Source organism: Chiloscyllium plagiosum, unplaced genomic scaffold (genome assembly GCF_037043375.1).
Source record: "Chiloscyllium plagiosum isolate Xiang-an unplaced genomic scaffold, Cpla_swu_hap1 HiC_scaffold_7, whole genome shotgun sequence".
In the NCBI taxonomy this organism is placed as follows: Eukaryota; Metazoa; Chordata; class Chondrichthyes; order Orectolobiformes; family Hemiscylliidae; genus Chiloscyllium; species Chiloscyllium plagiosum.
This window is the reverse complement of record NW_028270145.1, coordinates 33,251,057-33,278,496: the sequence shown is the minus strand read 5'-3', so window position 1 is coordinate 33,278,496 and position 27,440 is coordinate 33,251,057. Positions and strand designations below refer to the sequence as shown.

The window sequence follows — 27,440 nt, the reverse complement described above, 5'->3', positions numbered from 1 at the left end:
TCGGAACACTTCAACCCCAGGGCATCAATGTGAACTTCAACTTTTTCCTCATTTGCCCTTCCCCCATCTCACCCTAGTTCCAACTTCCAGCTCAGCATTGTCCCCATAACTTGTCTTACCTGCCTATCTTCTTTTCCACCAATCCACTCCACCCTCCTCCCGCCCTGGACCTATCACCTTCATCCCCTCCCCCCTCACCCATTGTACTCTATGCTACTTTCTCCCCACCCCCACCCTCCTCTAGCTTATCTCTCCGCGCTTCAGGCTCTCTGCCTTTATTCCTGATGAAGGGCTTTTTCTGCTCCTCGGATGCTGCCTGAACTGCTGTGCTCTTCCAGCACCACTAATCCAGAATCTGGTTTCCAGCATCTGCAGTCATTGTTTTTACCTTTAAAAGGAACTCCATCACATGCTGTTTGGCTCTTGCTGAATGTTCAATCAGCAATCTAACAGGCCCTATTCTGCCCAGCATTATTGTCCATTAAATGAAGAGACAGCATGAAGTTTACCACCTTTCTATGGGGACTGGATCTCTGAAAGGTTGTGAATTCTGACTTCTGTGACTGAAGATGAAGTTTTAGCCTATCGAGTACAAAAGTGAGGAATGTTTGCTAAGTATTTATAAATCCCTGGTTAGATCTTGTCTATGATATTGTGTTCTCTGGGCACTAGACTAATAAAGTTTTCAAGATCTTGAAGAAGCTGTGCAAGAGAGTTAGAATAATACCAAGGGTGTGATGCTTAAATTCCTAAAAGACTTGAGAAACTTTCCTTAAAACAGGTAAAATAAAGAGACGATTTTCCTGCTCCTCGGATGCTGCCTGACCAGCTGTGCTTTTCCAGCACCAAACTCTGACTCTATTCTCAGCATCTGCAGTCCTTACTTTTTCCTGAATGGTAACCAAGGCCACTAAAATGCTCAATTTCTCTTCTGTTCTGATGTCTCATGCAAATTTGCATTTGTTATGTAATTCATATCCAGCCTCTATCAAATTATATTTTATATATATGTATATATATATATATATATATATACACATTATATTCTTCTGTTTAACTAAAATGTGTCATTTCTGCACCTATTGATTGAACTTGTCAAGATCTTTTTGAATGTGTCTGTGTTTCTATCCTACACAAATGGGCATATTTTCTTGCTCAAATCATTTTTTTTATTTCATGAAATTCATAAGATTCTGACAAGGCCAATGTTTGTTGCCAGTCCTATATTTCTTTTGAGAAATTGGAGGTGACCAACATTCTTGAATTGCTGTAGGCCATTTGTACGTACAACCAAAATATTGTTAGCAAGATAGTTGCAAGTTTTTGTCCCAATGTCAATGAATGAACAGTGATGTAATTCCATATTGGTATGATGTGTGGTTTAGAAGGGTATTTACAGGTGCAATTTGTATAGGACTGCAGGTTTGGAAGATGCTGTGGGTGTATCTTGTTTATAGTACATATTGCTGCCACTGTAAGTTGGTGGTAGAGGGAATGTATATTTAAGGTGATGGGTGAAATGGTGATTGTCGTGGAGAATTTCAAGCATCTTAACCAGAGGACATTGAAGCAGAGGCAAGCCATTCAGCCCATTCAGTCTACTCCACAATCTGACAAGATTGAAGCTGATAAGCCCAAAAGAAATAATAACTGGAGTTGTTAGTTGGGCCCTTGAGCCTGCTCCACCACTGAATAGAATCAAACCTGATCTGACAATCCTTGCTTCCACTTACCTGCCCTTTTCACATAACTCTTGATTCCTCTACTGATTGAGAATCTATCTCAGCCTTAAATATACTCAAGGACTTTGTCCCTACAGCTCTCCGTGGCAACAAGTTCCATGTACTTTTAACCCTCTGGGAGAAGAAATTCCTCCTTATGTAGTCTTAAATTGGAATCCTTAATTATGAGACTATGCTGCCTGGTCTTTGACTCTTCCATGAGGGAAAACATCCTGGTATTTACCCTGTCAAGACCTTTATGAATCCTATGTGTATCAATTGGATCACCACTCATTCTTCTAAACTAATGAGTAGAGTGCTAACCTGTTTAGCTTTTGTAAGACAATCCCTCCATACCAGGAATATATAGGTAATGTAATTTGGAGAGGGTCTGTGAGGTTCTGGAGCAGATTTACATAGGGAGTGAAGAGTTACTGGAGATTTTGGCATGCTGAAAATGGAAAACATCTGCAGGTCTCGATGAGTTGTATCCTAGGTTGGTGTGAGAGGGGAGGGAGGAAATTCCAGGGGCTCTGATCCAATTTTTAAAATTTCTCTGTGGCAACAGAGGAGTCTCTAGAGGCCTGGAGTAAAGTTAATGTGATTCTACTTTTCAAGGAGGGTGGTAGGGATAAACTAAGGAATTACAGACCATTGAGTCTCTCATCAGTGGTATGGAAATAATTGGAGAAAATTCAGAAGGAAGGAATGATTCAATTTTGTGAGACAAGGTTTGTTTAAGGGTAGTCAGCATAGCTTTGTCAGAGGGAGGTCATTCTGAACAAATTTGATTAAATTTTTCAAGAACATGATCAGGTGCATAGATGAGGGTAGTGTGGTTGATGTAGTTGATATGGATTTCAGTGGAGCCTTTGACGAGTTCACACATGGGAGATCGATAAAGAAGGTAAGCATATGGGATCCAGGATTACTTTGCAAGATGAATCCAAAAATGCTTAATGATAGGAGTGGTGGTAGAAGGCTATTTATGTGACTGGTGGCCAGTGTCCCATAACAGACCATAAGAATAGTCCTGGGTTCTTTATTGTCGGTGATACATATAGATGATATAGATGAGAAAGTTGGGGGAGAGATGTTAAGTAAGTTGCGGGTAACACAAAGATTTGCCAGGTGGTTAATAGTGAGGAAGAAAGTCTTAGATTACAGGAACATATCAACGATTGGCCAGATGAACAGATTAGCCTCAGGTGGAATTTCGCCTTGATAAGTTTGAGGTAATCCACTTTGGAAGAAATAACAAGACAAAGGAGTATTCGATGAATGGCGGGACATTAGGATGCTCAGAGGATCAGAGAGATCTTGGGTTGATTGTCCACAGATCTCTGATAGCAGCAAAGCAACCAAATGTGGTATTAACAGCTCCATGGTTTTACTTCTGTCTGGGGCTAACACTAACTCTTCAGTCGAAGGTAACCTAATTCACTATATATCCTTTTCTACGCAACCATCCTATTCCAAGAATTTCACAGGACGACCCCATTCAAAGTCAAAAGTAAAAGTAGAGTCTCCTTGTTTCAGGTTTCCCATAAGTTTAACAAAATGAAAAGTTTATGAACTCTCCAACAAACCTTGAGATCCCATTATTTACCATGCTGGATTGCAAAGCAATCTAATTAAATGGAAGACCATAAATAATGCACAAAATCCATTCAAAAGCTAGGTTTCAAAACATTTTAAACTACCATGGCTGCGTAAATGTTTTTAGAAGTTAATTATTAACGTTAGATACACAGAAAACCCACTGGTTGCCACTTTGAAAACCAGGAACCCAAACTAACAACAAATAGTGTCAAAAATTATATCTACAAATCACACAGTTTACATCACACTACAACATAAAATCTTTAGATTGCCGAACTGTACCAAATGGAGTGCTGCTGTGATTGGTGCTGTGCTCCTAATTAATTAAGTACTATATTGATGATTAATTAAATGGATGACCAACTGTATCTCAGCCAAGTGATGACACTGCTAAGATAAGTAAGAAAGCGAATTGTGAAGATGCAGCAAAGAGACTGCAAGAAATAGGGAATCCTGAGGGACAAGATTTACATGTATTTGGAAAGGCAAGGATTAATTAGGGATAGTCAACATGGCTTTGTGCATAGGAAATCATGTCTTACTGACTTGATTGAGTTTTTTGAAGAATTTACAAAGAAGGTTGATGAGGCAGAGCAGTAGATGTGATCTATGTGGACTTGAGCAAGGCGTTCTACAAGGTTCCTCATGGTAGACTGGGTTAGCAAGGTTAGATCACTTGAAATACAAGGAGAACTAGCCATTTGGATACAGAACTGGCTCAAAGGTAGAAGATAGAGGGTGGTGGTGGAGGGTTGCTTTTCAGACGGGGGGCCTGTGAGCAGCGGTATGCCAAAAGGACCGGTGCTGGATCCACTGCTTTTTGTCATTTATATAAATGATTTGGATGTGAACTTAGGAGGTATAGTTAATAAGTTTGCAGATGACACCAAAATTTGGAGGTGTAGTGGATAGTGAAGAAGATTACCTCAGAGTACAACGGGGATTTAGGGTGTAGGTTTGCTCGCTGAGCTGTAGGTTTGATATCCAGACGTTTCATTACCTGGCTAGGTAACATCATCAGTGGCGACCTCCAAGTGAAGCGAAGCTGTTGTCTCCTGCTTTCTATTTATATCTTTCTCCTGGATGGGGTTCCTGGGGTTTGTGGTGATGTCATTTCCTGTTCGTTTTCTGAGGGGTTGATAGATGGCATCTAGATCTATGTGCTTGTTTATGGTGGTTGGAGTGCCAGGCCCTAGGAATTCTCTGGCATGTCTTTGCTTAGCCTGTCCCAGGATAGATGTGTTGTCCCAGTCAAAATGGTGGGTTTTTTTCATCCGTGTGTGGGACACGAGGGAGAGGGGGTCGTGTCTTTTTGTGGCTAGCTGGTGTTCATGTATCCTGGTGGCTAACTTTCTTCCTGTTTGTCCTACGTAGTGTTTGTGGCAGTCCTTGCATGGGATTTTATAGATGACGTTGGTTTTGTCCAAGGGTTGTACTGGGTCTTTTAAGTTTGTTAGTTTTTGTTTGAGAGTGTTGGTGGGTTTGTGTGCTACTAGGTTTCGGAGGGGTCTCAGTAGTCAGGTTGTCATTTCTGAAACTTCTTTGATATATGGTAAGGTGGTTAGGGTTTCTGGCTGTGTTTTGTCTGCTTGTCGTGGTTTGTTCTTGAGGAATCTGCACACTGTGTTTTTGAGTATCCGTTCTTCTTGAATACGTCGTATAGGTGGTTCTCCTCTGTTTTTCGAAGTTCGTCTGTGCTGCAGTGTGTGGTGGCTCGTTGGAATAGTGTTCTGATACAGCTTCGTTTGTGTTTGTTGGGAAGCTGTATCAGAACACTTCTGATGAATTACACTATATAGTACTATACAACAGATCAGTTACAATAGGTCAAAATTCACTTAGATTGTGCTATTGTTTGTGTTAGGCTAACCACTACTTTTGTTTCAATTTTTACAGGTGTTTTTGGTGGTTCGTCCCTACCCCTGTTTTTGCCATAGGCCCCATTATTTTTGATGCATGGGGACGCAACTACAGAATTATAGGAGAACTACCTGTATTTTATCAATAAAATTTAAAAATCTAAATCTATTACACTGAATTTAAATTCCCCAATTGTCTTGGTGAGATTTCATCTTGTATTTCTGGATTATCAGATTGTTACTTCTACCTAATTGTTGCTTCCTTTAATGAATTAGAACTAAATCCAATATTGTATTCATGTTTGTGGGATTTTAAAATGGGCTGTTTTTTAAAAAAAACTAATAAATTTAATAGTTTTGCTCTTGTGTGCATCTCCATTGTGCATGTTACTCACTATGAGGAGAACTGAAATTCCTTAGGAAGGCTGTAGAATAATCATCTGTGTTTATATCTCCTGGGCAACTGCATCATTTGGTGCCCTGTCACTTAGTTGTATTGCTAATGTTCTCATTTAATTATCCTTTAATTCTGTCAAGGAGACTCTATTTCAGTTCCTACATCAAACTTCATATGTAACATATCATTGTAATGTATCCATCTTCAACAAGTAATTCTGCTTCACTGTATGATTTATCTTCCTCTGAACACATAACCTTGCAAGTTGACTGCTAAATCACTGTTTGATTTCAAATAAGCTTCATTCACTTCTACAAACCATATTTCCTTCCTAAAACACCAGAATATCTGACCTAAACCAGGACATCCTTTAATATCCTTAGTCCCTCATTCATAATTGTTCATAATGTATTCTGTTTTGCCTTCCACTTCATGTCATGCCATAAAAGTTGAACATGCCACAGTTGTTGTTTTTTCATTTTAATAATTGTTAAGGTAACATGTAATCAATCAGATTTTGACTTGAAAATAATATGTTGTACATTTTGTCATATCAGGTATGAAATGCTGCAAAAAGGTCTACTGAAATTACAGAATGTGGGATTTGTTCCTGATGTATATGCTCAAAATCAGCTGCTGGAAAATGAAGTGAAAAATTTGAAGAAAGATCTTGAGAACTGCAAGATTGCGACCAAGTATGTAGTAAATATCTAGAAATTATTCTCTGTCGAAATATATCTGTATGAAATATTTTTATCACCTTAGCAGCATTAAAATGTAAACATTTTTGCACCTACAGCACAGCTGTTGAAACATTAGTAAAACTGAGGAAAGAACGCGATTTCCATAGAATGCATCATAAGCGTGTGGCACAAGAAAAGAACAGACTCATCAATGATATTAAAAGGTAAAGTAACCTGCTCAAAGCATGGATATTTTAAATGCTATTTGGAAAGTGTAACCATTATATTAACTATTTATGAAAATATTAAGCGCATTTTTAATAAACAAGAATAACTAGGATTTTTGATCCTTGGAGGTTCTTTATTTTTAACTCTTTCAAAGGGATAATGAAGCTAATGAATCGTGAAATGTTTTGACAACTGAAGTTTTCCATCTTTGGTTGTTGCCATGCCGTCCCAACACAATTGTCAATTAGTATGTAAGTTAGCTCGCTGAGCTTGAAGAGCTAAAAATGTGTTGCTGGAAAAGCACAGCAAGTCAGGCAGCATCCAAGGAGCAGGAGAATCGACATTTCGGGCATGAGCCCTTCTTCAGAAATGAGGAAAGTGTGTCCAGCAGGCTAAGATAAAAGGTGGGGAGGAGGGACTCGGGGGAAATGCGATAGGTGGAAGGAGGTCAAGGTGAGGGTGATAGGCCGGAGTGGGGGTGGGGGCGGAGAGGTCAGGAAGAAGATTGCAGGTTAGGAAGGCGGTGCTGAGTTCGAGGGATTTGACTGAGACAAGGTGGGGGGAGGGGAAATGAGGAAACTGGAGAAATCTGAGTTCATCCCTTGGGGTTGGAGGGTTCCTAGGCGGAAGATGAGGCGTTCTTCCTCCAACCGTCGTGTTGCTATGGTGTGGCAATGGAGGAATCCAAGGACCTGCATGTCCTTGGTGGAGTGGGAGGGGGAGTTGTAGTGTTGAGTCACAGGGTGGTTGGGTTGGTTGCTCCGGGTGTCCCAGAGGTGTTCTCTGAAACGTTTTGCAAGTAGGTGGCGTGTCTCCCCAATATAGAGGAGGCCACATCGGGTGCAGCGGATGCAATAAATGATGTGTGTGGAGGTGCAGGTGAATTTGTGACGGATACGGAAGGATATCCATATCCTTTGAAGGACTCAAAGCTCTCCGCTTCTTCCTTTCCCGCCGTACCAACCAGTACCCTTCCACTGATACCCTCCTTCGACTGACTGAACTGGTCCTCACCCTCAACAACTCCTCTTTCCAATCCTCCCACTTCCTCCAAACCAAAGGAGTAGCCATGGGCACCCGCATGGGCCCCAGCTATGCCTGCCTCTTCGTAGGATATGTGGAACAGTCCATCTTCCGCAGCTGGAGATGTCAATTTTAGGGATTTGGGGACAGCATACTGGAAGACAGAGGGGATGATAACTCAACATATCTGGATGAGAAATGGTAGAAAATGGGAGGGTGGTGGACAGTCAGAGGGGAGGAGATGTTATTGATGGTTACTATCACCCTGGCTTCAATATGTGCACTGTGCAGGACTGTGTTTGGCATGACTAAGATTTGTGCCTGAGTCACAAGGGATAAAGTGGGAAGATATGCAGTTAATTAAACAGGTTGGGTTCAGGGGGAGGGGGGATAACACGGTGAAGATCACAGCTGATAGGACTTACAGGGAAGTTAAGGAAGAAAGGAACATGAAGGTTAAGAGGGGAGGGTCTGAGGGGCTGAGCCTATGACTTACTCCTTGAAGTGATGTGTTGCTTTCCATTCTCATCAAAATTGTAAATATATAATAGAAATTAAAATGGCTGTCATCATACCCCGGGGAGGCAGCATATGTTTTTTTTGTGTGGGTGAGGTGCAGTTTGTTTACTTTTGTGAGGTCCTTTAAAAGGCAATAGTGTTAAACAGAAGCCCAAATTAGCTGGTACACTTGCTGGTTTCAGAGGCAGGACCTCCTCCCAGATGTGGTAGAAGACTTGCTGCAATGGTCTGATGATTGCTAATCTATTCAGGACAACCAACATAAATGTATGGGCTCACATTGTTACCTGCCCAAAGACGAAGATGAAATAAAATAAACATTTATGTTGTAGGATAGTTGATGTTCATCTGTAATATATTCCAAATCTTGCTACACTTGCTGTCTGTTTTTTTAAATCTTTGAACTTTTTCTTTCAGTATAAATTATGACATCCACATTAAAATGCTTGCTGCCTGTGGGAAGAACGTAAAGTTTGTCCACCCACTTCCTTGCTCCATTAGTAGCTTGGCCAACAACAGCTTCAGTGTAGTCCCCCTGCACTGTTTACTGCCTGTGTCCTGTTCGCTCTGCAGGGAGCTGAATAGCACTATGGAAAAATCTATTTGCTCCAGGCAGCTTATCCTTTTTTATACATGCAAGCTCTTCAAACTTGGAACTAGCAGACTGATGTATAGTCTCATTTCACACAGATGGACAAGGAATACAGTGTCCATTGCAAGAGGAGGGCTCACCATTATACTGATACCACTCTGGACACATTATGTAGAGAGCTGAATGCCATTGTGGATGCAGTGTTTCCAGTGGGGGTCAGCAGGATTGGGTGCATAAGCCAAGGGTGGTCAGTGTGGCTTCCAGCCCTGGTAACGGTGGCAGGAACCAGTTTAATGATCTCATTTAAGTGGTAAAGGTGTGTGAATGGATCTGCATATTGCATTCCTTGCCCAAGACACCAGTCACTACTCCCACCGTTCAATAGCCAGAATTCTTGTCATGTGTCGAACAGCACCCCCTGAGACTCCAGGCTCATCCCTTACATTCTTGTGCTGCAGTTCATCCATGTACAACTTCTAATTATTACCAACAAAGGAAACAACTTTACATGTATTGCAAACTTGTTACTATCAAGTAATGACAGATATATCAGCCAGCCACATGACCCAACAAACCAGATGCAGCCGATCACAAATCCATATTCTCAGTACCCTTGGGTAATGGCACTAAAGCTACAGAGTCTTTGTTACCTGGCACTGTCGAGATTAAGATAAATGGCTGCTTTTATGCACCTTCTCCATCCCTCAAGTTTACCTTGAAAGGTGCAAGAAAATTGAAACTTCTGCCACAAGGTATTTTCTGTTTTTCTTTATACTCCTCTTTCCATTTACATTCCCATTATGTTTTGTATATCTAAATATTTAAGAATTGCTGGCTGCTCAGCTGAAGTAACTGAAATTTCTTTCGTTTATCTATTAATATGACCAGAGTTATGTACTGAGATAAATTAAACAGCCAATCTCAAATCACATTAGTTTTGCAGAGATGAGAGGAGAATTGGTATTGTTGCATTTGCAGTGGAGCCAAATGTCTGTGATGATGATGATATTTGCACTGCAGCTCTAGAAAGTGTTCTTAAATCTTTCATATGTTTTCAGCTGCATATTTTTAGGTTTAAATAAGATGAAGGAACGAAAATCAAGTGTCCTTAATCCTCCAAGAATCAGGGATAGAGTATAATTTTTTAAAAAATAATTGGATTTGATGTCTTTACTCATTTCAAGTCAATATTCTGATATGGGGTCCCATGTGAGACTTATTGCTACTTTTTTAAAAATCGGAAATTAAAGGCATTGCTGTTAAGAAATAACAAAAAGTAGTGTAAGTTGCCGTTTGTTAGGTGCAGCTTTGGACATGAAGATTTCCTTGTTCTCACTTTAATAGTTAAGCGTGGAACAATTGGCAAATTAAATCAAAAGCCATAATGTTCATATTCAGTTAATTGTTTTTTAAAATCAAATTTGCAGCTTTAATGCAAATCAACGAGTCTGAGGAATAAAATCGATGTAGGCAGTTTAACTTGTAAAATACACTGCAGCATTGGAATTTAGTCAGAAATTATTGAAAAGTCTGCTTTCTCAATTCTATACTTTTTCCTTCCTGAAACATGGCATTACAGAATAGACTTTTTACCATGACCTGAATTTTTGTGAAGCCGTGAATATTCTGAGCCTTAGCCAAAGTGATGCTCAGACAATGGATCCCAAAGTACCAGTCCCATTTCTGATGTCCTATTTTTGATATCAGGGTAGGTTGAGAGATGGGATGTAGTTTATGCATATGGAAGACCTTTAATTATCACAATCATTTGAATTTAGTGCTATGATGAAACAAATGACAGTTTTGCTGAAGCAAGGTCTCTTGCCCGCAACATGTAACTTACAATGTTTGAAAGTTGATTTGAATGCACGGTAAAAGTGGATAAAGTCTTTAGAATTGTTGCGTTATTTAAATCTGTTTTATTTTAAATTTTGATAAACACAGCTGTTTCTGATCTGAAAAAAAGCTCAGAATTTCAATAGCTGTTGATGTAAATATGAGGGCAATTGTTACTATATTCTTAGTACACAGTCTATCATTATCTCAGTCAATTTCACAGTTTTATTGACAGATAAGCATTAGAATTAGCCTTTATTGTCACATACACTCAATGAGCATATTGAAAAGTTTATATGTCGCCACTTACAGCACCACTTAGGCACATTTTCTTTAGCTACAAGATCTTACAAAATAGGAGTATAGAATGTCTATTGTTACAGAAATAAAAGTTCACAACAACGCTCTTCTAACCCAGCCCACAATGGCACCTAGCCTCCAGTCTGCACCTGGCCCTGGCTCCAGACTGTGCTGTGCTTCACCTTGAGGATCATGAGGCTGGGAGATCACGTCATACCCCATGTGGAGAGAATGCCACACTGGGAGGCCGTCCTGGGAAGTTGCTACTATACAGAGAGTGGCGACTTTACCAGGCCGGTAGGTTGTCATAACACTTCACGCTAGGAGACTGCCATAGGAGGCTACTGCATCAGGCTGGGAGGTCGCCATGCCACTCTGGGAGGCTGCTGTGCCAGGCCGGAGGGTCACCATGCCATGCCATGCCGGGATGCCGCTGTGCCAGACTGGGAAGCTGGGAGAGAAGACAAAAAAAATCACTAACAGGAAAGAATTGATAAGCAAGGAAGAGGAATGCGTGGAGTAGACAAGCTCCGGCTGGAGCATCCGACTCCGTGAATACCTCGTGTGAAAATAAGAGCGTTTATTAAAGGATAAGCTGTCTTCTATATTGAGCTTTAAGTATAAATGTTTGTTTGATAAGGTATTAAGTACTAAGATGAATTGATTATGCTTTTATCAATTTATCAATTTATTTTTGCATTGTGAAATTTATACTGATATTTCAAATGTTGATTCATCACAGCATGCGTCCTACTGTGTGTCCATATTTGATATTAGATCAGTTGCTATTGTTGGTGCAAAAGCAGAGTTCAAGAGGAAAGTGTTGGCATAAATTGGCACAAAGTTGACATTTGAGCTGTTAGGAACCATGGGGTGAATAAGGTGGGCCTTATTTGACAATAAGTTGGGATAGATGGCAAATAGATCCTGGGAATGAAATGTGTTGACACTGAGGTGGCTTTGTAGCCATGACAGGCCAGGGGGATGTTTGGGAGTTTGTGACTGATGTAAGTTGTCACTAAGTTAGCATAAGGATTATAAAGTGCTATTGTTAGGGTGGGTAGTGGGGCATGGAAGGTATGAGGGGCCTTGTGAAGTGGGAAAACAGCATACATTAGCATGGAGGGCTTGAAAACATATTGACAGTGGTAGCTGGCCACTGGTTGGCATGAAGAATGTGAAGGACTATTTGGGGTGGATGCTTGGGTGGATGTCTTTGCATAGTTTGGCTCTGAGTCAGGAAGAGGGGGTGGACTGTCCTACTTTATTACAATTGAATCAAAGTTCCGGAACCAATGTGGTCCTTTTAAATGGCCTGCCTTGGCTGCCTGTGTGGCTGCTCCCACATTGTTTCTGGGAACAACAGGCGATATTTCATTGGGCACCCACCCCTGGATATCTGGCAATTTGGGAGTGGTTCTCCTGAGGTTGGCACCCTGAGTCAAGAATTTTTCCAGTTTTGATGCAAAACTCCAAGCCTGTAACTTTGGCTTTTATGGGAAATAAAAACATTTTGTTCTAATCTTGAATTTCACTTTGCACGCATGTCCTGCATACTCTTTTGGCCAGCCTGTACCTGGACTGGAAAGTTTTTTTGTGGTAGCTTGGAGAAAATGGTCAACAGATAATGTTAATATTCTCAGTAGAGATTGCTTTGGGAAATAGAGAAATTAGGATTTTGGTAAGATAGTTAGCATCTTGTTCTTTCGATACTCAAATTAATGTGAACAACATCTATACCTGTCCTTCTCCTCTGGGATTTCTTTTTGGCACATATGGTTAAAACAAATTGACAAAGTAGATGCACTCAAAACAGTCGTATTCTTTAAAAGATTTTCTTCAATGTCAACATAATTGTTTGCTGGGGTAAGTGAATTGGCTTCATACAGCTGAAAATTAACCAATAATGTGTGTAATCTTGATGGGAGGGGATATTGAATTCATCGATTTTCAAAAAAATCTTTGATATGGTATCATTTGGAAGATTACTATATTACTAGATTACTAGATAGGATGAACGGTTAATACTTGATGTCTGAAGGAAATTGCAAAAGGATACTAACAAAATAATTTATAAATGGCAGATGGGATTCAATGTCTGTATCTCAAAGATATAAGCATCTTGGTAAATTAGAAAATATCTCTGAATGAGAATGGAAGTGATTGTGTTCATGTGAAGACATAATGTACTATCCTGTTGATTTGCAGGGGACCCTTTCTAAAATATGGTGTCCTAAATTGGACACACACGTGATTTAGAAAATCTTAGAATAACTCCTTGCTTCACTATACTCAATACCTCTACTTGATTGGCAGAGACTATTCGCAGGTAAAGGAACAGTTGGAAAGTGGGAGGCCTTCAGTAATGAGATAACATGAGTTCAGAGACAGTTTGTACCTGTTACTGTGAAGGAAAAGGCTGGATGATGAGAAATTGACGCTGTGGTCAAGGAAAAGAAGAGAGGCATATGTCAGATGTAGACAGCTAGGATGGAGTGAATTCCTTGACAAGTATAAGGGCAGTAGGAGTATACTTAAGAGGGAATCCAGGAGTGCAGAACATGAGAAATCTTTAGCAAATAAGGTTAAGAAGAATCTAAAGAGTTTCTACAAATACATTAAGGGCAAAAGAGTAACTAGGGAGACAATAGAGCCCTTTAAAGATCAACAAGGCCATCTATGTGTGGATCCACAGGAGATGGATGAGATACTAAACGAGCATTTTGCATCAGTATTTACTGTGGAAAAGGATATGGAAGAACTGAAGGAAATAAATAGTGAAATCTTGAAAAGTGTCCCTGTTGTAGAAGAGGTGATGAATAAATCCCAGGACCTGATCAGGTGTATTTGTGGGAAGCTAGGGAGGAGATTGCTGGGTCCATTGCTGAGAAATGTATGCTGTTTATCATGCATGTACTTATGTTGCTCCTAACATGCTCTCTTGCACTCTTTCTTGATCATGGTTGATTCCCTGACTTGATGGTCACAGTGAAGTGAGAGCTATGTGGAGTATAGTGTCACAGATTGTGGGCTAATATACATTTACTGCTGCTAATGGCCCAGTGTGTCTCATTAATTGAACAGCTGGGTCTGTTCTGAATCTATTCCATTGAGCATGGCAGCAAAGCAACATGACATGGTGGAGGATGTCCTGAAAGATGCAACTTGGTCTCAACAAGGTCAGTGGTATTACTACTGTTGATGCAAAAACATCAGATACTTTTGCAACAGGTAGCTTTTCCCGACATGTTAATTCTGTGAATGCTGAACTCAGGCTCTGTCTGATGGATCTTGCCAGCTTGGACAGTGGTATGCGACATAGGTGATGGACATTGAAGTACCCCAGTTTATGTGCTACCCTTAGTCTTCTTTCAAGTTCCAAGTGCTTTTTTTTATTCCCATCTTGTTTTTTCACTTACCTTGTCCTGAGCTTTGGCAGCGTCGGCGGCAGTGAGAGATCGGTGTGTGGACCTCGAGCGGACCCAGGGTGTGGATCTTGAGTAGTTTTGAACCTTGTTCAGGGGCAGACCTTAGGCAGGTCTATCACAGAACTCGAGCTGAGCCCAGGGCAGAGGCGAGTGAATCCCAACTTACTTTTTCGGAACAAGCGCACAACCTGGGATTGGCGGCTGCTGCATCATCAGATGTGAACGAGGATCAGTAACTTGGGTCTGGCGTTAGTGGCAGTGAAGCATTGGCAGAAAGGCATCATGGCAATGTGGATGAGGTGGGCCCAGTGACTCTGACATTGGTTGGTCCGGCACAGGCAGCAGCGAGGTGATGATGGAGGATTATTGGCCCAATGGCAAAGATGGCACTTGAAGATCAGCGACTTTGATGTTCATTGGGTTTGGTGTAGACAGTGGCAAAGCGATGGCACAGGGATGATAATGCCGGCTTCATTGGCAGTGATGAGTTGGCTCAGGATTTATGAACTCTCTTCAAGCTACATCTCTCTTTATTCCTTAGTATTAAATTTTTCAAAATGGAACCATTTCCATAGAATCCATAGAGTGTGGAAACAGGCCGTTCAGCCCAACAAATCCACACCGACTCTCCAAGTCCCACCTGGATTCACCCCCTACCCTACAACCCTGCATTTCCCACTTAAGCTACACTTCCCTGGACACTGTGAGCAAAATAGCATGGCCAATTCATCTAACCTGTGCATCTTGTAACTGTGGGAGGAAACCCATGCAGATACAGGGAGAAAGTGTAAACTTCACAGAGGCAGTAACCTGACGCTGGAATTGAACCTGGATTCCTGGCACTGTGAGGCAGCAGTGCTAACTGCTGAGCCATTGTGGCGTCCCAAATAAGTAACGCGCTCCGTTCACGAGACTGGCTCTAATGCAACGAGGGGTACGTCAGCTTCCAAGAGATCAATTGTGTTAGGGGATTCTGTAGTCAGAGGTACAGACAGACATTTCTGTGGCCAACAGAGAAAAAGCAGAATGGTGTGTTGTTTCCCTGGTGCCAGGATCAAGGATGTCTCAGAGAGGGTGCAGAATGTTCTCATGGGGGAGAGGAGCCAGCAGGAGGTCATTGTCCACATTGGAATCAACGACATTGGAAGGGAAAAGGTTGAGACTCTGAAGAGAGATTACAGAGAGTTAGGCAGAAATTTAGAAAGGAGGTCCTCAAGGGTAGTAATATCTGGATTACTCCCAGTGCTATGAGCCAGTGAGGGCAGGAATAGGAGGATAGAGCAGATGAATGCATGGCTGAGGAGCTGGAGTATGGAAGAAGGATTCACATTTTTGGATCATTGGAATCTCTTTTGGGGTAGAAGTGACCTGTACAAGAAGGACGGATTGCACCTAAATTGGAAGGGTACTAATATACTAGCAGGGAAATTTGCAAGAACTGCTTGGGAGGATTTAAACTAGTAACGTGGGGGGGTGGGACCCAGGGAGATAGTGAGGAAAGAGATCGATCTGAGACGGGTACAGCTGAGAACAGAAGTGAGTCAAACAGTCAGGGCAGGCAGGGACAAGGAAGGACTAATAAATTAAACTGCATTTATTTCAATGCAAGGGGCCTAACAGGGAAGGCAGATGGACTCAGGGCATGGTTAGGAACATAGGACTGGGATATCATAGCAATTACGGAAACATGGCTCAGGGATGGGCAGGACTGGGAGCTTAATGTTCCAGGATACAAATGCTACAGGAAGGATAGAAAGGGAGGCAAGAGAGGAGGGGGAGTGGCATTTTTGATAAGGGATAGCATTCCAGCTGTGCTGAGGGAGGATATTCCTGGAAATACATCCAGGGAAGTTATTTGGGTGGAATTGAGAAATAAGAAAGGGATGATCTCCTTATTGAGATTGTATTATCGACCCCCCAATAGTCAGAGGGAAATTGAGAAACAAACTTGTAAGGAGATTTCTGCTATCTGTAAGAATAATAGGGTAGTTATGGTAGGGGATTTTAACTTTCCAAATATCGACTGGGACTGCCATAGTGTTAAAGGTTTAGATGGAGAGGAATTTCTTAAGTGTGTACAAGACAATTTTCTGATTCAGTATTTGGATGTACCTACTAGAGAAGGTGCAAAACTTGACCTACTCTTGGGAAATAAGGCAGGGCAGGTGACTGAGGTGTCAGTGGGGGAGCACTTTGGGGCCAACAACCATAATTCTATTCGTTTTAAAATAGTGATGGAAAAGGATAGACCAGATCTAAAAGTTGAAGTCCTAAATTGGAGAAAGGCCAATTTTGACGATATTAGGCAAGAACTTTCGAATGCTGATTGGAGGCAGATGTTCGCAGGTAAAGGGACAGATGGAAAATGGGAAGCCTTCAGAAATGAGATAACAAGAATCCAGAGAAAGTATATTCCTCTCAGGGTGAAAGGGAAGGCTGGTAGGCATAGGGAATGCTGGATGACTAAAGAAATTGAGGGTTTGGTTAAGAAAAAGAAGAAAGTATATGTCAGGTATAGACAGGATAGATCGAATGAATACTTAGAAGAGTATAAAGAAATTAGGAGTATACTTAAGAGGGAAATCAGGAGGGCAGAATGGGGACATGAGATAGCTTTGGCAAATAGAATTAAGGAGAATCCAAAGGGTTTTTACAAATATATTAAGGACAAAAGGGTAACTAGGGAAAGAATAGGGCCCCTCAAAGATCAGAAAGTGGCCTTTGTGTGGAGCCACACAAAATGTCCAACCACAAGGGATGAACTCAGATTTCTCCAGTTTCCTCATTTCCCCTCCCCCCACCTTGTCAGTCAAATCCCTCGAACTCAGCACCGCCTTCCTAACCTGCAATCTTCTTCCTGACCTCTCCGCCCCCACCCACACCCCCACTCCGGCCTATCACCCTCACCTTGACCTCCTTCCACCTATCGCATTTCCAACGCCCCTCCCCCAAGTCTCTCCTCCCTCCCTTTTATCTTTGCCTGCTGGACACACTTTCCTCATTCCTGAAGAAGGGCTCATGCCCGAAACGTCGATTCTCCTGCTCCTTGGATGCTGCCTGACCTGCTGCGCTTTTCCAGCAACACATTTTCAGCTCTGATCTCCAGCATCTGCAGTCCTCACTTTCTCCTCCATAGTGAAGAAGGTGTTTGGTATGCTTTCCTTTATTGGTCAGAGTATTGAGTACAGGAGTTGGGAGGTCATGTTGCAGCTGTACAGGACATTGGTTAGGCCACTGTTGGAATATTGCGTGCAATTCTGGTCTCTTTCCTATCAGAAAGATGTTGTGAAACTTGAAAGGGTTCAGAAAAGATGTACGTATGTTGCCAGGGTTGGAGGATCTGAGCTACAGGGAGAGGCTGAACAGGCTGGGGCTGTTTTCCTTGGAGCGTCGGAGGCTGAGGGGTGACCCAATAGAGGTTTACAAAATTATGAGGGGCATGGATAGGATAAATAGACAAAGTCTTTTCCCTGGGGTCGGGGAGTCCAGAACTAGATGGCATAGGTTTAGGGTGAGAGGGGAAAGATATAAAAGAGACCTAAGGGGCAACTTTTTCATGCAGAGGGTGGTACGTGTATGGAATGAGCTGCCAGAGGAAGTGGTGGAGGCTGGTACAATTGCAACATTTAAGAGGCATTAGGATGTGTATATGTACAGGAAGGGTTTGGAGGGATATGGGCCGGGTGCTGGCAGGTGGGACTAGATTGGTTTGGGATATCTGGTCGGCATGGACAGGTCGGACCTAAGGGTCTGTTTCCATGCTGTACATCTCTATGACTCTAATTAGATGGGACTTTTACCGATTAATTTGTAAAAACCTATAAAATCTCTCAGAAGAATATGGTACTAGCTGTGAAAGGTTTTCTGAGTGACCATGCTTGAGAGTAATGCAAAATAAATATCTTGTAGTCATTGAAACATAATATCTGATAATCTGTTGACACGTCTGAATGGGTTTAGCTTCAGTGTTTTATTATTGCACTTAGTTGGAATTCCCTGATAACTCTGAAACTTTTCTTGTGTTGATGTTCAACCTTCAGCCTTCATTTTTTTTTCTGTTTTCTGAGAATTCAAAGCTAAAAATCCAATTTTGAGAATCCCTCTGGTGATATTTCAGCACATATTACCCACAGGACATTTGGGACCTGAAAGCTATATTTGTGATCCTGCTTTCAGATATTATCTTCTAATGATCTGTTTGTGATCTTTTAGGCTTAAGAAGCACTATGAATCCTTTGAACCTACCCTGAGCAAGATCAAAGAGAAATATAATACTGCAATAAAGCAAAAAATGCTGACAAGTTTGGAGAAAGACAGAGCTCTAGTGCAGGTTTGTAATTGCATCTGTTTGAAAGATATAATTATAAAGTTTGAAATTGCAGTTCCTCCTATTCTTGAAAAATGCTGCAATTTGATACTTGTGTTTGAGCATAATAAGTTATTTTCCAGCTATGCTCAATGTGCATTCATGATAGCATTTAATATATTTAATAAAAGCTACCTTTTTCTGTACAGAAGTTGCTTGTCTCTGAAAATGTTAGAATCCCCAAAGAGCCCAATAGCTTTGTAAAGAGATATGAGTTTCCTGGCAAATTCAATGGATCGCTGAAGACTTCACATTTGAAGAATTTTACTGTACAAATTTAAAATCAACATTGACTAAACATTACTTAAGAGGCAATCATTATACTAAAATGCAGAAAAGATGATTATCTCCCCCCCCCCCCCCCCCCCCCCCCACACACACACACACACACAATGTTTTAACATAGACAAGTGCATTTTTTCTTCAAAATAATAAGGAGGTAGAAAGCAGGAAACTGCAGGCCAGTTCTGTCAACATCTTATCTATATAAGCTGTTAGAAATTATGCTTGAAGATGATATAGCTGTCACAATGTCAAGAATCAAGGCAACCAAGCACACTCAATATGGTTTTGTGAAATGGAAGCCAGGCATTATCAATTTATTGGACTTTGAGGAAGTACCATGTGGCATGGATAAGGGGAACTGGTGGAAGTATTGTAGTTGGGCTTACAGAAGACATTTGAGAAGGTGTCACATCAAAGGTTGTTGCAGAAAATAAAAATTCATTGTGTAGAGGAATAACATATTGGTGTGCACAAAAGATTATCTAGCTAACAGGAAGTAGAGAGTAAGCATAAATGGGCAATTTTCTGCTTAGCAAGAGTTATCAAGTAGTGTGTCATACGTCTTAGTGCTGAGGCCTCAACCTTTTGCAAATTATTTGAATGACTTAGATGAAGGGACTCCGATTAAACAGGTTTCTGTCATTATGTGGGTGAAATTCTTCATTTGGCTGCAAACTTCATTTTGAAATCTTCACCATTCCTCAAAAGTTCAGGTGTGTGTATTAAATGTGGAAAGGCCAGCAACTACTCACTTTGTATCCAAGGTTTAAAGCGAACACTTGACGAGGCCTTTATTTGGGTATCCTGTACCTATGGCACCAGATCACATGGGCCTGTGGGCAGGCACACCTCAATCTCAGAACACTTGCCCCTCCCTGCCACCTCACTTCCCTTGTTTAATTCTGCATAATGGACTTTTTTTATTTTCTAAAACAGGAGTAACAATTTTGTGTTTCTATGAGGACATTTGGTCATAACCTGCTCATGCAGCAATACCTTGTTTTGCCGGTGCTACGCACTGCTCTGAATATGGATAAAAGAGCAGAAATCTTAAGATTAGATTAGATTAGATTACTTACAGTGTGGAAACAGGCCCTTCGGCCCAACAAGTCCACACCGCCCCACCGAAGCGCAACCCACCCATACCCCTACATGTACCCCTTACCTAACACTATCGGCAATTTAGCATGGCCAATTCACCTGATCTGCACATCTTTGGACTGTGGGAGGAAACCGGAGCACCCGGAGGAAACCCACGCAGACACGGGGAGAATGTGCAAACTCCTCACAGTCAGTCGCCTGAGGCGGGAATCGAACCCGGGTCTCAGGCGCTGTGAGGCAGCAGTGCTAACCACTGTGCCACCGTGCCGCCCCCGTGACATTAGGGTAGCATTTGCTGAAGTATGGCATCAAAGAACCCTCATAAAAATGGAAGTAAATGGGAATGCAGGGAGAAAGCTGTCTGCTGGTTAGATTCTGACTCTACAGAAAGGAAGATGGTTTGGTTATTGGAAACGCATTGTCCCAGGACATTACTGCAGAACTTCCACAATGTAGTGTTCTTGGCCCAATCCTCTTCAACTGCTTTATCAATGATTATTTTCTTCATAATAAGGCCACAAGTGAGGCTGGTGTACCTCCTCAAGTACTGAAGCAATCCATGTCCACATACAGGAAGGCATGGATGGCTCTAGGCCTAGAGTGATAAATGGCAAGTAACATTTGTACCACATAGGTACCAGGCACATTTTACTATTTACTTTTGACATTCAAATTATCTTTGCTGAATTTCCCCAATATTAAGAGTCTGAGGATTGTCATTGACCATAAATTGAGGGATGCAGTTGTAATTAAATGTTGTAATTAAAAGAGCGGGTCAGAGACCAAAGTTTATGTTGTTGATTACTGACCTCCTGTCTTTACAAAGCTTTTCCACTGTCTACAAAGTTCAAGTTAGGAGTATAATGGAATGCTGTCCACTTCCTTGGATTGGCGCAGCTCCGATCATACTTGAGTAGTTCAATCGCATCCAGGGCAAAGTGACCCACTAGATTAAAACCCCACACAGCCATCAATGTTCACTCCACCCAGCACTGACATATAGTGGCAGCAGTGTGTACCACCTAAAACATACACGACAGCAACTCACCAATGCTCCACTGGCAGCACCTTTCAAACCTTTAATCTCATCTAGAAGGAGAAAGGTAGCAGTTACACGGAAGCACCAATACTTTCAAATTCTTCACTAACCCACACACCATTTTGAGTTAACAACCCATTCCTTAACTATTGCTGGAGCAAAATCCTGGAACTCCCCTCCTCTTAGCTGTGTGGGTATATGTACATCCTATGTATCATAGTGGTTTAAAAAGGCTGCTCATCACCACCTTCTCAAGGGCATTAGGAATTGGAAATGAATGCAAGCCTAATCAGAGGTGCCCACATCGTATGAATGATTATAAAGAATCATCAATATCCCTATTGACCTTTTGTGAAAGCATTTTAAGCTATTGTGATACATCCTGAACATCATCTACAAGCTCAAAGATGAGGAAGCATTGAAACACCTATATAAGAGATGTAAGTGCATATTGTAATACTATAAGTTACTGATTAGTAAGTTTGCTGATGACATTAAAATAGGCAGTATTTTGGACAGTGTGGAAGGTTATCAGAAATTGCAGCAGGACCATGATCAGCTGGGAAAGTAGGCTGAGAAATGGCAAATGGAGTTTAATATAATTACGTTTGAGGTCTTGCATTTTGGAACGTCAGATCAAGGTAGGAATTTCATGGTGAATGGTAGGGCCTTAAGGAGTGTAGTGGAACAGAGCGACCTTGGAGTTCAGTTTCACACTTGAGAATGGAGTCACAGGTAGACAGGGCAGTGAAGAAGGCTTTTGGCACACTGGTCTTCATCAGTCAGGGCCCTGTGTATTGAAGTTGGGAAGTTATGTTGCAGTTATACAATACATTGGTGAGGCGCTCTTGGAGTACTGTGTTCAGTTCTGGTCACTTTTGTTACAAGAAGAATGTTTTAAACTGGAAAGAGTGCAAAAGAAATTTACAAGGCTGTTGCCTGGATTCAATGGTCTGAGTTATAGGGAGAGGTTGGACAAGCTAGGACTTTTATCTTTCTAGTGTAGGAGACTGAGGGGGAACCTCACAGAGATATGTAAGGTCATGAGAGGCATGGATTGAGTGAATGCACTCAACCTTTTTTCAGAGCTGGGGACTAGAGGGCATCAGTTTAAGCTGAAAGGGGAAAGAATAAGGGAGATCCTGAGGGGCAAAGCGTGCAAGCATATGGAATGAGCTGCCAGTGGAAGTGGTTGAGGTAGACACATTAACAACATTTAAAAGACATTTGGATAAATACATAGATAGGAAATGACTAGAAGGATATGGCCCAAGTGCAGTGAAATGGGGTTAGCGTGGACGGACATTTTGGTTAGCATGGACCAGTTTGGGCCAAAGGGTCTGTCTTTGTGCTGTAAGACTCTATGACTACTGTATTGTAAATTACATCCCATTTTAGGTGATTTTAAAATGTCTAATCTTGACTATTTATGCTAGTAATAGTGAAGTGAGATTTAAATCCACCAAGCAACTCTAGTGTGTGTATATTTTAATGTTTGATTACATTCACCTAATGTGATAAAATGTTGTTAATGCCTTCTAACTTAGCCTGGTTAATTTCTCTTCAAGCCAGCACAATAACATCTGTTATTCAATGATGAAAAATTATATGTATCAATTTTGACCTTCCCCTTTTCTTGGGCCTGTATGTTCATAATATAAGCCTATGCATACAAGAATATTACTCTGTCTGCTTTATTGAGTTGCTATACATTTTAATCTTCTCTTATGGATGTTTAATAAGCTAATGGTTTCACTGTTCTAGGTTTGACCTGATGTAGCTATTGCAGAATGTGTACTAATGCATGAACATGTGTTTTGAAATGTTACTGTAAACATTCTACCTGACACATCTATGCTTAAAAAAGAGCCATAACTTTTAAAACAATTATCTTAGTCTGCTAAGAACCATAAAAAGGATTTTTGCATATATGAGGAAAATAGAATCATTGCACAGTATAAAAGGAGATTATTCAGCCTGTCATGTTTGTGCTGTCTCTCTCTGAGAGCTATATTGCTCATTCCACTCTCCTACCTTTTCACTGTAGCTTGTGTTTCTTTTGCCAATCACTTTAAATTTGCACTGCCTGTTTTGAGCTTTCTGTCAATTACACCATTCTAACTACCCTGTGCAGACCCCTCATGATTTTGAACATCTACATTAAAGATCTTCTCATTCTTCACCTCTAAAGAGAACAGTCTCAATTTCACCAATCTATCTTCATAATCGAAGTTTCTCACCCCTGTGATCTTCCTCACAAATTGTTTTTGCATCCTGTCCAAAACCTGACATCATTCCTAAAGTATTAGAATTCAGTTTCAGTTGAGGCTGAACTAATATTTTATAGAGGTTCACCATACGTTCCATTGTTTGTTTTCCATGCCTTTATAAATCTGAGATCCCCTTTGCCTTATCATGGCCCAGTCTAACCTGTCCTGCCAGCTTCAAAGATTCATACATCTATTTCCAAGTTCCTTGGGTTCTGCAACATTAGGCTTTTCTCTTTCTCTGAAAATATATCACTTCAGATTCATTAAATAGATTGCTGAACAGAACCTCATGGATAATATGTGCCAAATTGGCAGAGGACACATGTGATTAGTGAAATTAATTGTTTTAAAGGCTAGTGTGGGAGAAGTGGGTTCCAGTTTGTAGGGCTATGATATCAGAACTGTGGAAAGTTAGGGCTGTAACGTTAGGACAGTCTGAATCTGAACCAGGTTGGGAACAGTATCCTAGTAAACCATCAACTAGAGAGGTAGAGAGAGCGAGAGGGCTTTAAAATTAAAAAAAAGGTGAGAGTTCAAAATTGGGCAGATGTAGTAAATCGAGGTATGGAGCAAGGTTCTAATATGGGAAATGAAGGTCAGAGTATAACACCGAGGGACAGAGAGTAAATCTAATACTCCAACAGTCATGACTAGATGTTACGAAGGTAACAAAAAGTCATAATTAAAGCTTCTGCACCTGAGTGTCCATAGCATTTATAACTGCATAAACTAATTGCTAGCACACCGATACTGAAGTATCTGAAAAAGCTCTGATAGCTGTTATGGATATGAGGCCGCATAATGACAAGCATTGGGTCCTAAGACACACACAAACAAATTACTGGAAAAACTCAACAGGTCTGTGGAGAAATAATAGAGTTAACATTTTGAGACCTTTCTTCAGAACTTTTCTTTAGTTTGCACATCACTCCCTTTTTAAAGAAGGGTGAAAGAACAAAATCAGGAAATTACAGACCAGTTAGCCATTCATGTATAGTGGGGAAATTATTGGAGTCTATAATCAAGGATGGGGTTAACTGAATATTGAATTAATCAGGGAGGGCTGGCATGGATTCATGTGTGACAAACCTCTTTGAATTTTTTTTGAAGAGGTGACTGATGTAATGGACAGGGAAATATCTATGGAAGTTGTTTATATGGATTTCCAGAAGGCATTTGATGAAGTCCCAAATTAAAGACTGAGCTAAGGTAGAAGCCCATGGAATTGAGGCAATATTACTGACATGGCTGGAAAATTAGATGAGTTCAGTAGGTGACAGAAAGTAGGAATACTATGTTTTGGGCAAAAGCCTTTCATCAGCCTTTCCTAAGACATGGTGCCCAGATCTATTCACAGAACCCTGGCTCTAACCAGAGTTTTGTACAACTGCAGCATAACTTCTGTAGCACGGTGGCTCAGTGGTTAGCACTGCTGCCTCACAGCACCAGGGTTCCAGGTTCGATTCTAGCCTTGGGTGACTGTCTGTGTGGAGTTTGCACATTCTCCCCATGTCTGCTTGGGTTTCCTCCACATGCTCCGGTTTCCTCCCACAGTCCAAAGATGTGCAAGCCAGGTGAATTGGCCGTGCTAAATTGCCCATAGTGTCAGGTGCATTAGTCAGAGGGGAAATGGGTCTGGGTGGGTTACTCTTCGAAGGGTCGGTGTGGACTGGTTGGACCGAAAGGCCTGTTTCCATACTGTAGGGAATCAAAGTTTTGTGCGAAGATTTGTAGCTCGGGTGCTCGTTGTTGTGGTTCTGTTCGCCGAGCTGGAAGTTTTTGTTGCAAACGTTCCGAGATGCTCCTGATGTATGGTAGTGTGGCTAGTCCTTTTGGTTGTGGTATGTCCTCGTTCCGTGGTCTTTCTCTTAGGCATCTGCTGATGAAGTTGCGCGGGTATCCGTTTTTGGCGAATACCTTGTATAGGTGTTCCTCTTCTTCTTTTTCCAGTCCTGGTGTACTACAGTGTGTTGTGGCCCTTTTGAATAGTGTCCTGCTGCAGCTTCGTTTGTGTGTGTTGGGGTGGTTACTTTCATAGTTTAGGACTTGGTCTGTATGTGTGGCTTTCCTGTATACTCTTGTAGTGAATTCTCCGTCTGGTGTTCTCTGTACCATCACGTCTAGGAATGGGAATTGGCTACCCTTTTCTTCTTCTCTCGTGAATCGGATTCCTGTGAGTGTGGCGTTGATGATCCGGTGTGTTTTTTCTATTTCCGTGTTTTTAATGATTACAAACGTGTCATCGACATATCTGACCCAGAGTTTGGGTTGAATTTGTGGTAGGACTGTTTGTTCTAACCTTTGCATAACTGCCTCTGCTATGAGTCCCGAGATTGGTGATCCCATGGGTGTTCCGTTGATTTGTTCGTATATCTGGTTGTTGAATGTGAAGTATATTGTGAGGCACAAGTTCAGTAGTTTAAGTATGCCGTCTTTGTTGATAGGTTCAGCGTCCTGTTTTCTGTTCTGTATGTCCAGTAGGTTGGCTATTGTTTCTCTGGCTAGGCTTTTGTCAATCGAAGTGAACAGTGCCGTCACGTCGAATGATATCATGGTTTCTTCTTTGTCTATGTGTATATTTCTGATGATGTCCAAGAATTCCTGTGTTGATTGTATAGAGTGTTGGATCCGCTGACCAGGTGTTTCAGTTTCTGTTGTAGTTCTTTGGCCAGTTTGTATGATGGTGTCCCTGGTAGTGATACTATGGGTCTGAGTGGGATGTCTGGTTTGTGTACATTAGGTAATCCATAGAATCTGGGGGTGTTGTTGCTTTCCGGTTTCATCCAAAAACGGATACCCGCGCAACTTCATCAGCAGATGCCTAAGAGAAAGACCACGGAACGAGGACATACCACAACCAAAGGACTAGCCACACTACCATACATCAGGAGCATCTCGGAACTGACTGCCAGACTACTGAGACCCCTAGGACTCATAACGGCACACAAACCAACAGCCACGCTCAGACAACAACTCACCAGAACGAAGGACCCGATACCCAACATGAGCAAGACGAATGTAGTGTACAAAATACCATGCAAGGACTGCACTAAACACTATATAAGACAAACAGGAAGACAGCTAACAATCCGCAAATATGAACATCAACTAGCCACGAAACGACACGACCAGCTATCCTTAGTAGCCACACACGCAGACAACAAGCAACATGAATTCGACTGGGATAACACTACTATCATAGGGCAAGCCAGACAGAGAACAGCCAGGGAATTCCTAGAGGCATGGCATTCAAATCCACAAACTCCATCAACAAACACATCGACCTGGACCCAATATACCAACCACTACAGCGGACAGCTGAAACTGACAACCGGAAGCGGCAGGGACAGGCCACTATAAACACCGGAGGAAACATCAAAGAAGCGCTTCGCAGGAGGCTCCCAAGCACTGATGATGTCGCCTAGCCAGGGGACGAAACGTTTGCAACAAAAACTTCCAGCTCGGCGAACAGAACCACAACAACTGTAGGGAATCTAATCTAATCTACTCAAATTGGCAGATGTGACCAATAGTGTCCCACAAGGTTCTGTGTTAGGGCCTCAGTTACTCACATCATTTGTAAACAACTTGGATAATGGCATAGAAATTCATACATTCAAATTTGCTGATAACACAAAGTTAGGCAGTGTTGTAGGCAGTGTAGATGGTAGTCAGTCAGTATCCCTTTGTAATTTTATGCTAAGTGTATTGGCAAAACTATCGCAGATGGAGTTCAATGGAAGCAAGTGATGAGGTTATCAGTTTTGGACTGAGAAAGGATAAATGAGGGTATGAAATTAAGTACAAAGAGATTTATGATTCAGGTGCATTGATCTCCAAAATGTCACAAACAATTGCAGGAAATAATCAAAGCTAATGGAATGCAGGTGCTTGTATCTAGAGGAATGGAATACAAGGATGCAGAAGTTATGTTGCAGTTGTATAAAACTCTGGTTAGCCTTGGGGTTCTGTGAATAGATCTGGGCACCATGTCTTAGGAAAGGCTAAGAAAGGCTGATGAAGGACTTTTGCCCGAAATGCCGATTTTCTTGCTTCACGGATGCTGCCTGACCTGCTGTGCTTTTCCAGCACCGCTCTAATCTCTAGCATCTGCAGTATCCACTTCCGCCCTGAGAATTAGGGCTGGACTGTTCAAGAGAGATGCTAGGAAGCACTTTTACACATAAAGAT

The 27,440-nt window shown here is 41.5% G+C and overlaps 1 protein-coding gene across 3 annotated transcripts in view; it reads left to right on the top strand.

The window, feature by feature from the left end:
- The window catches only part of spag16 (sperm associated antigen 16), a 988,648-nt gene that overhangs the window by 69,368 nt on the left and 891,840 nt on the right, over window positions 1-27,440 (top strand). For all 3 annotated transcript variants that reach the window (XM_043693350.2, XM_043693349.2, XM_087988888.1), the window contains exons 5-7: window positions 6,137-6,274; window positions 6,379-6,486; window positions 18,401-18,518. In XM_043693350.2, the coding sequence (XP_043549285.1) occupies window positions 6,137-6,274; window positions 6,379-6,486; window positions 18,401-18,518 (364 nt within the window). The remainder of the gene's footprint in view (window positions 1-6,136; window positions 6,275-6,378; window positions 6,487-18,400; window positions 18,519-27,440) is intronic.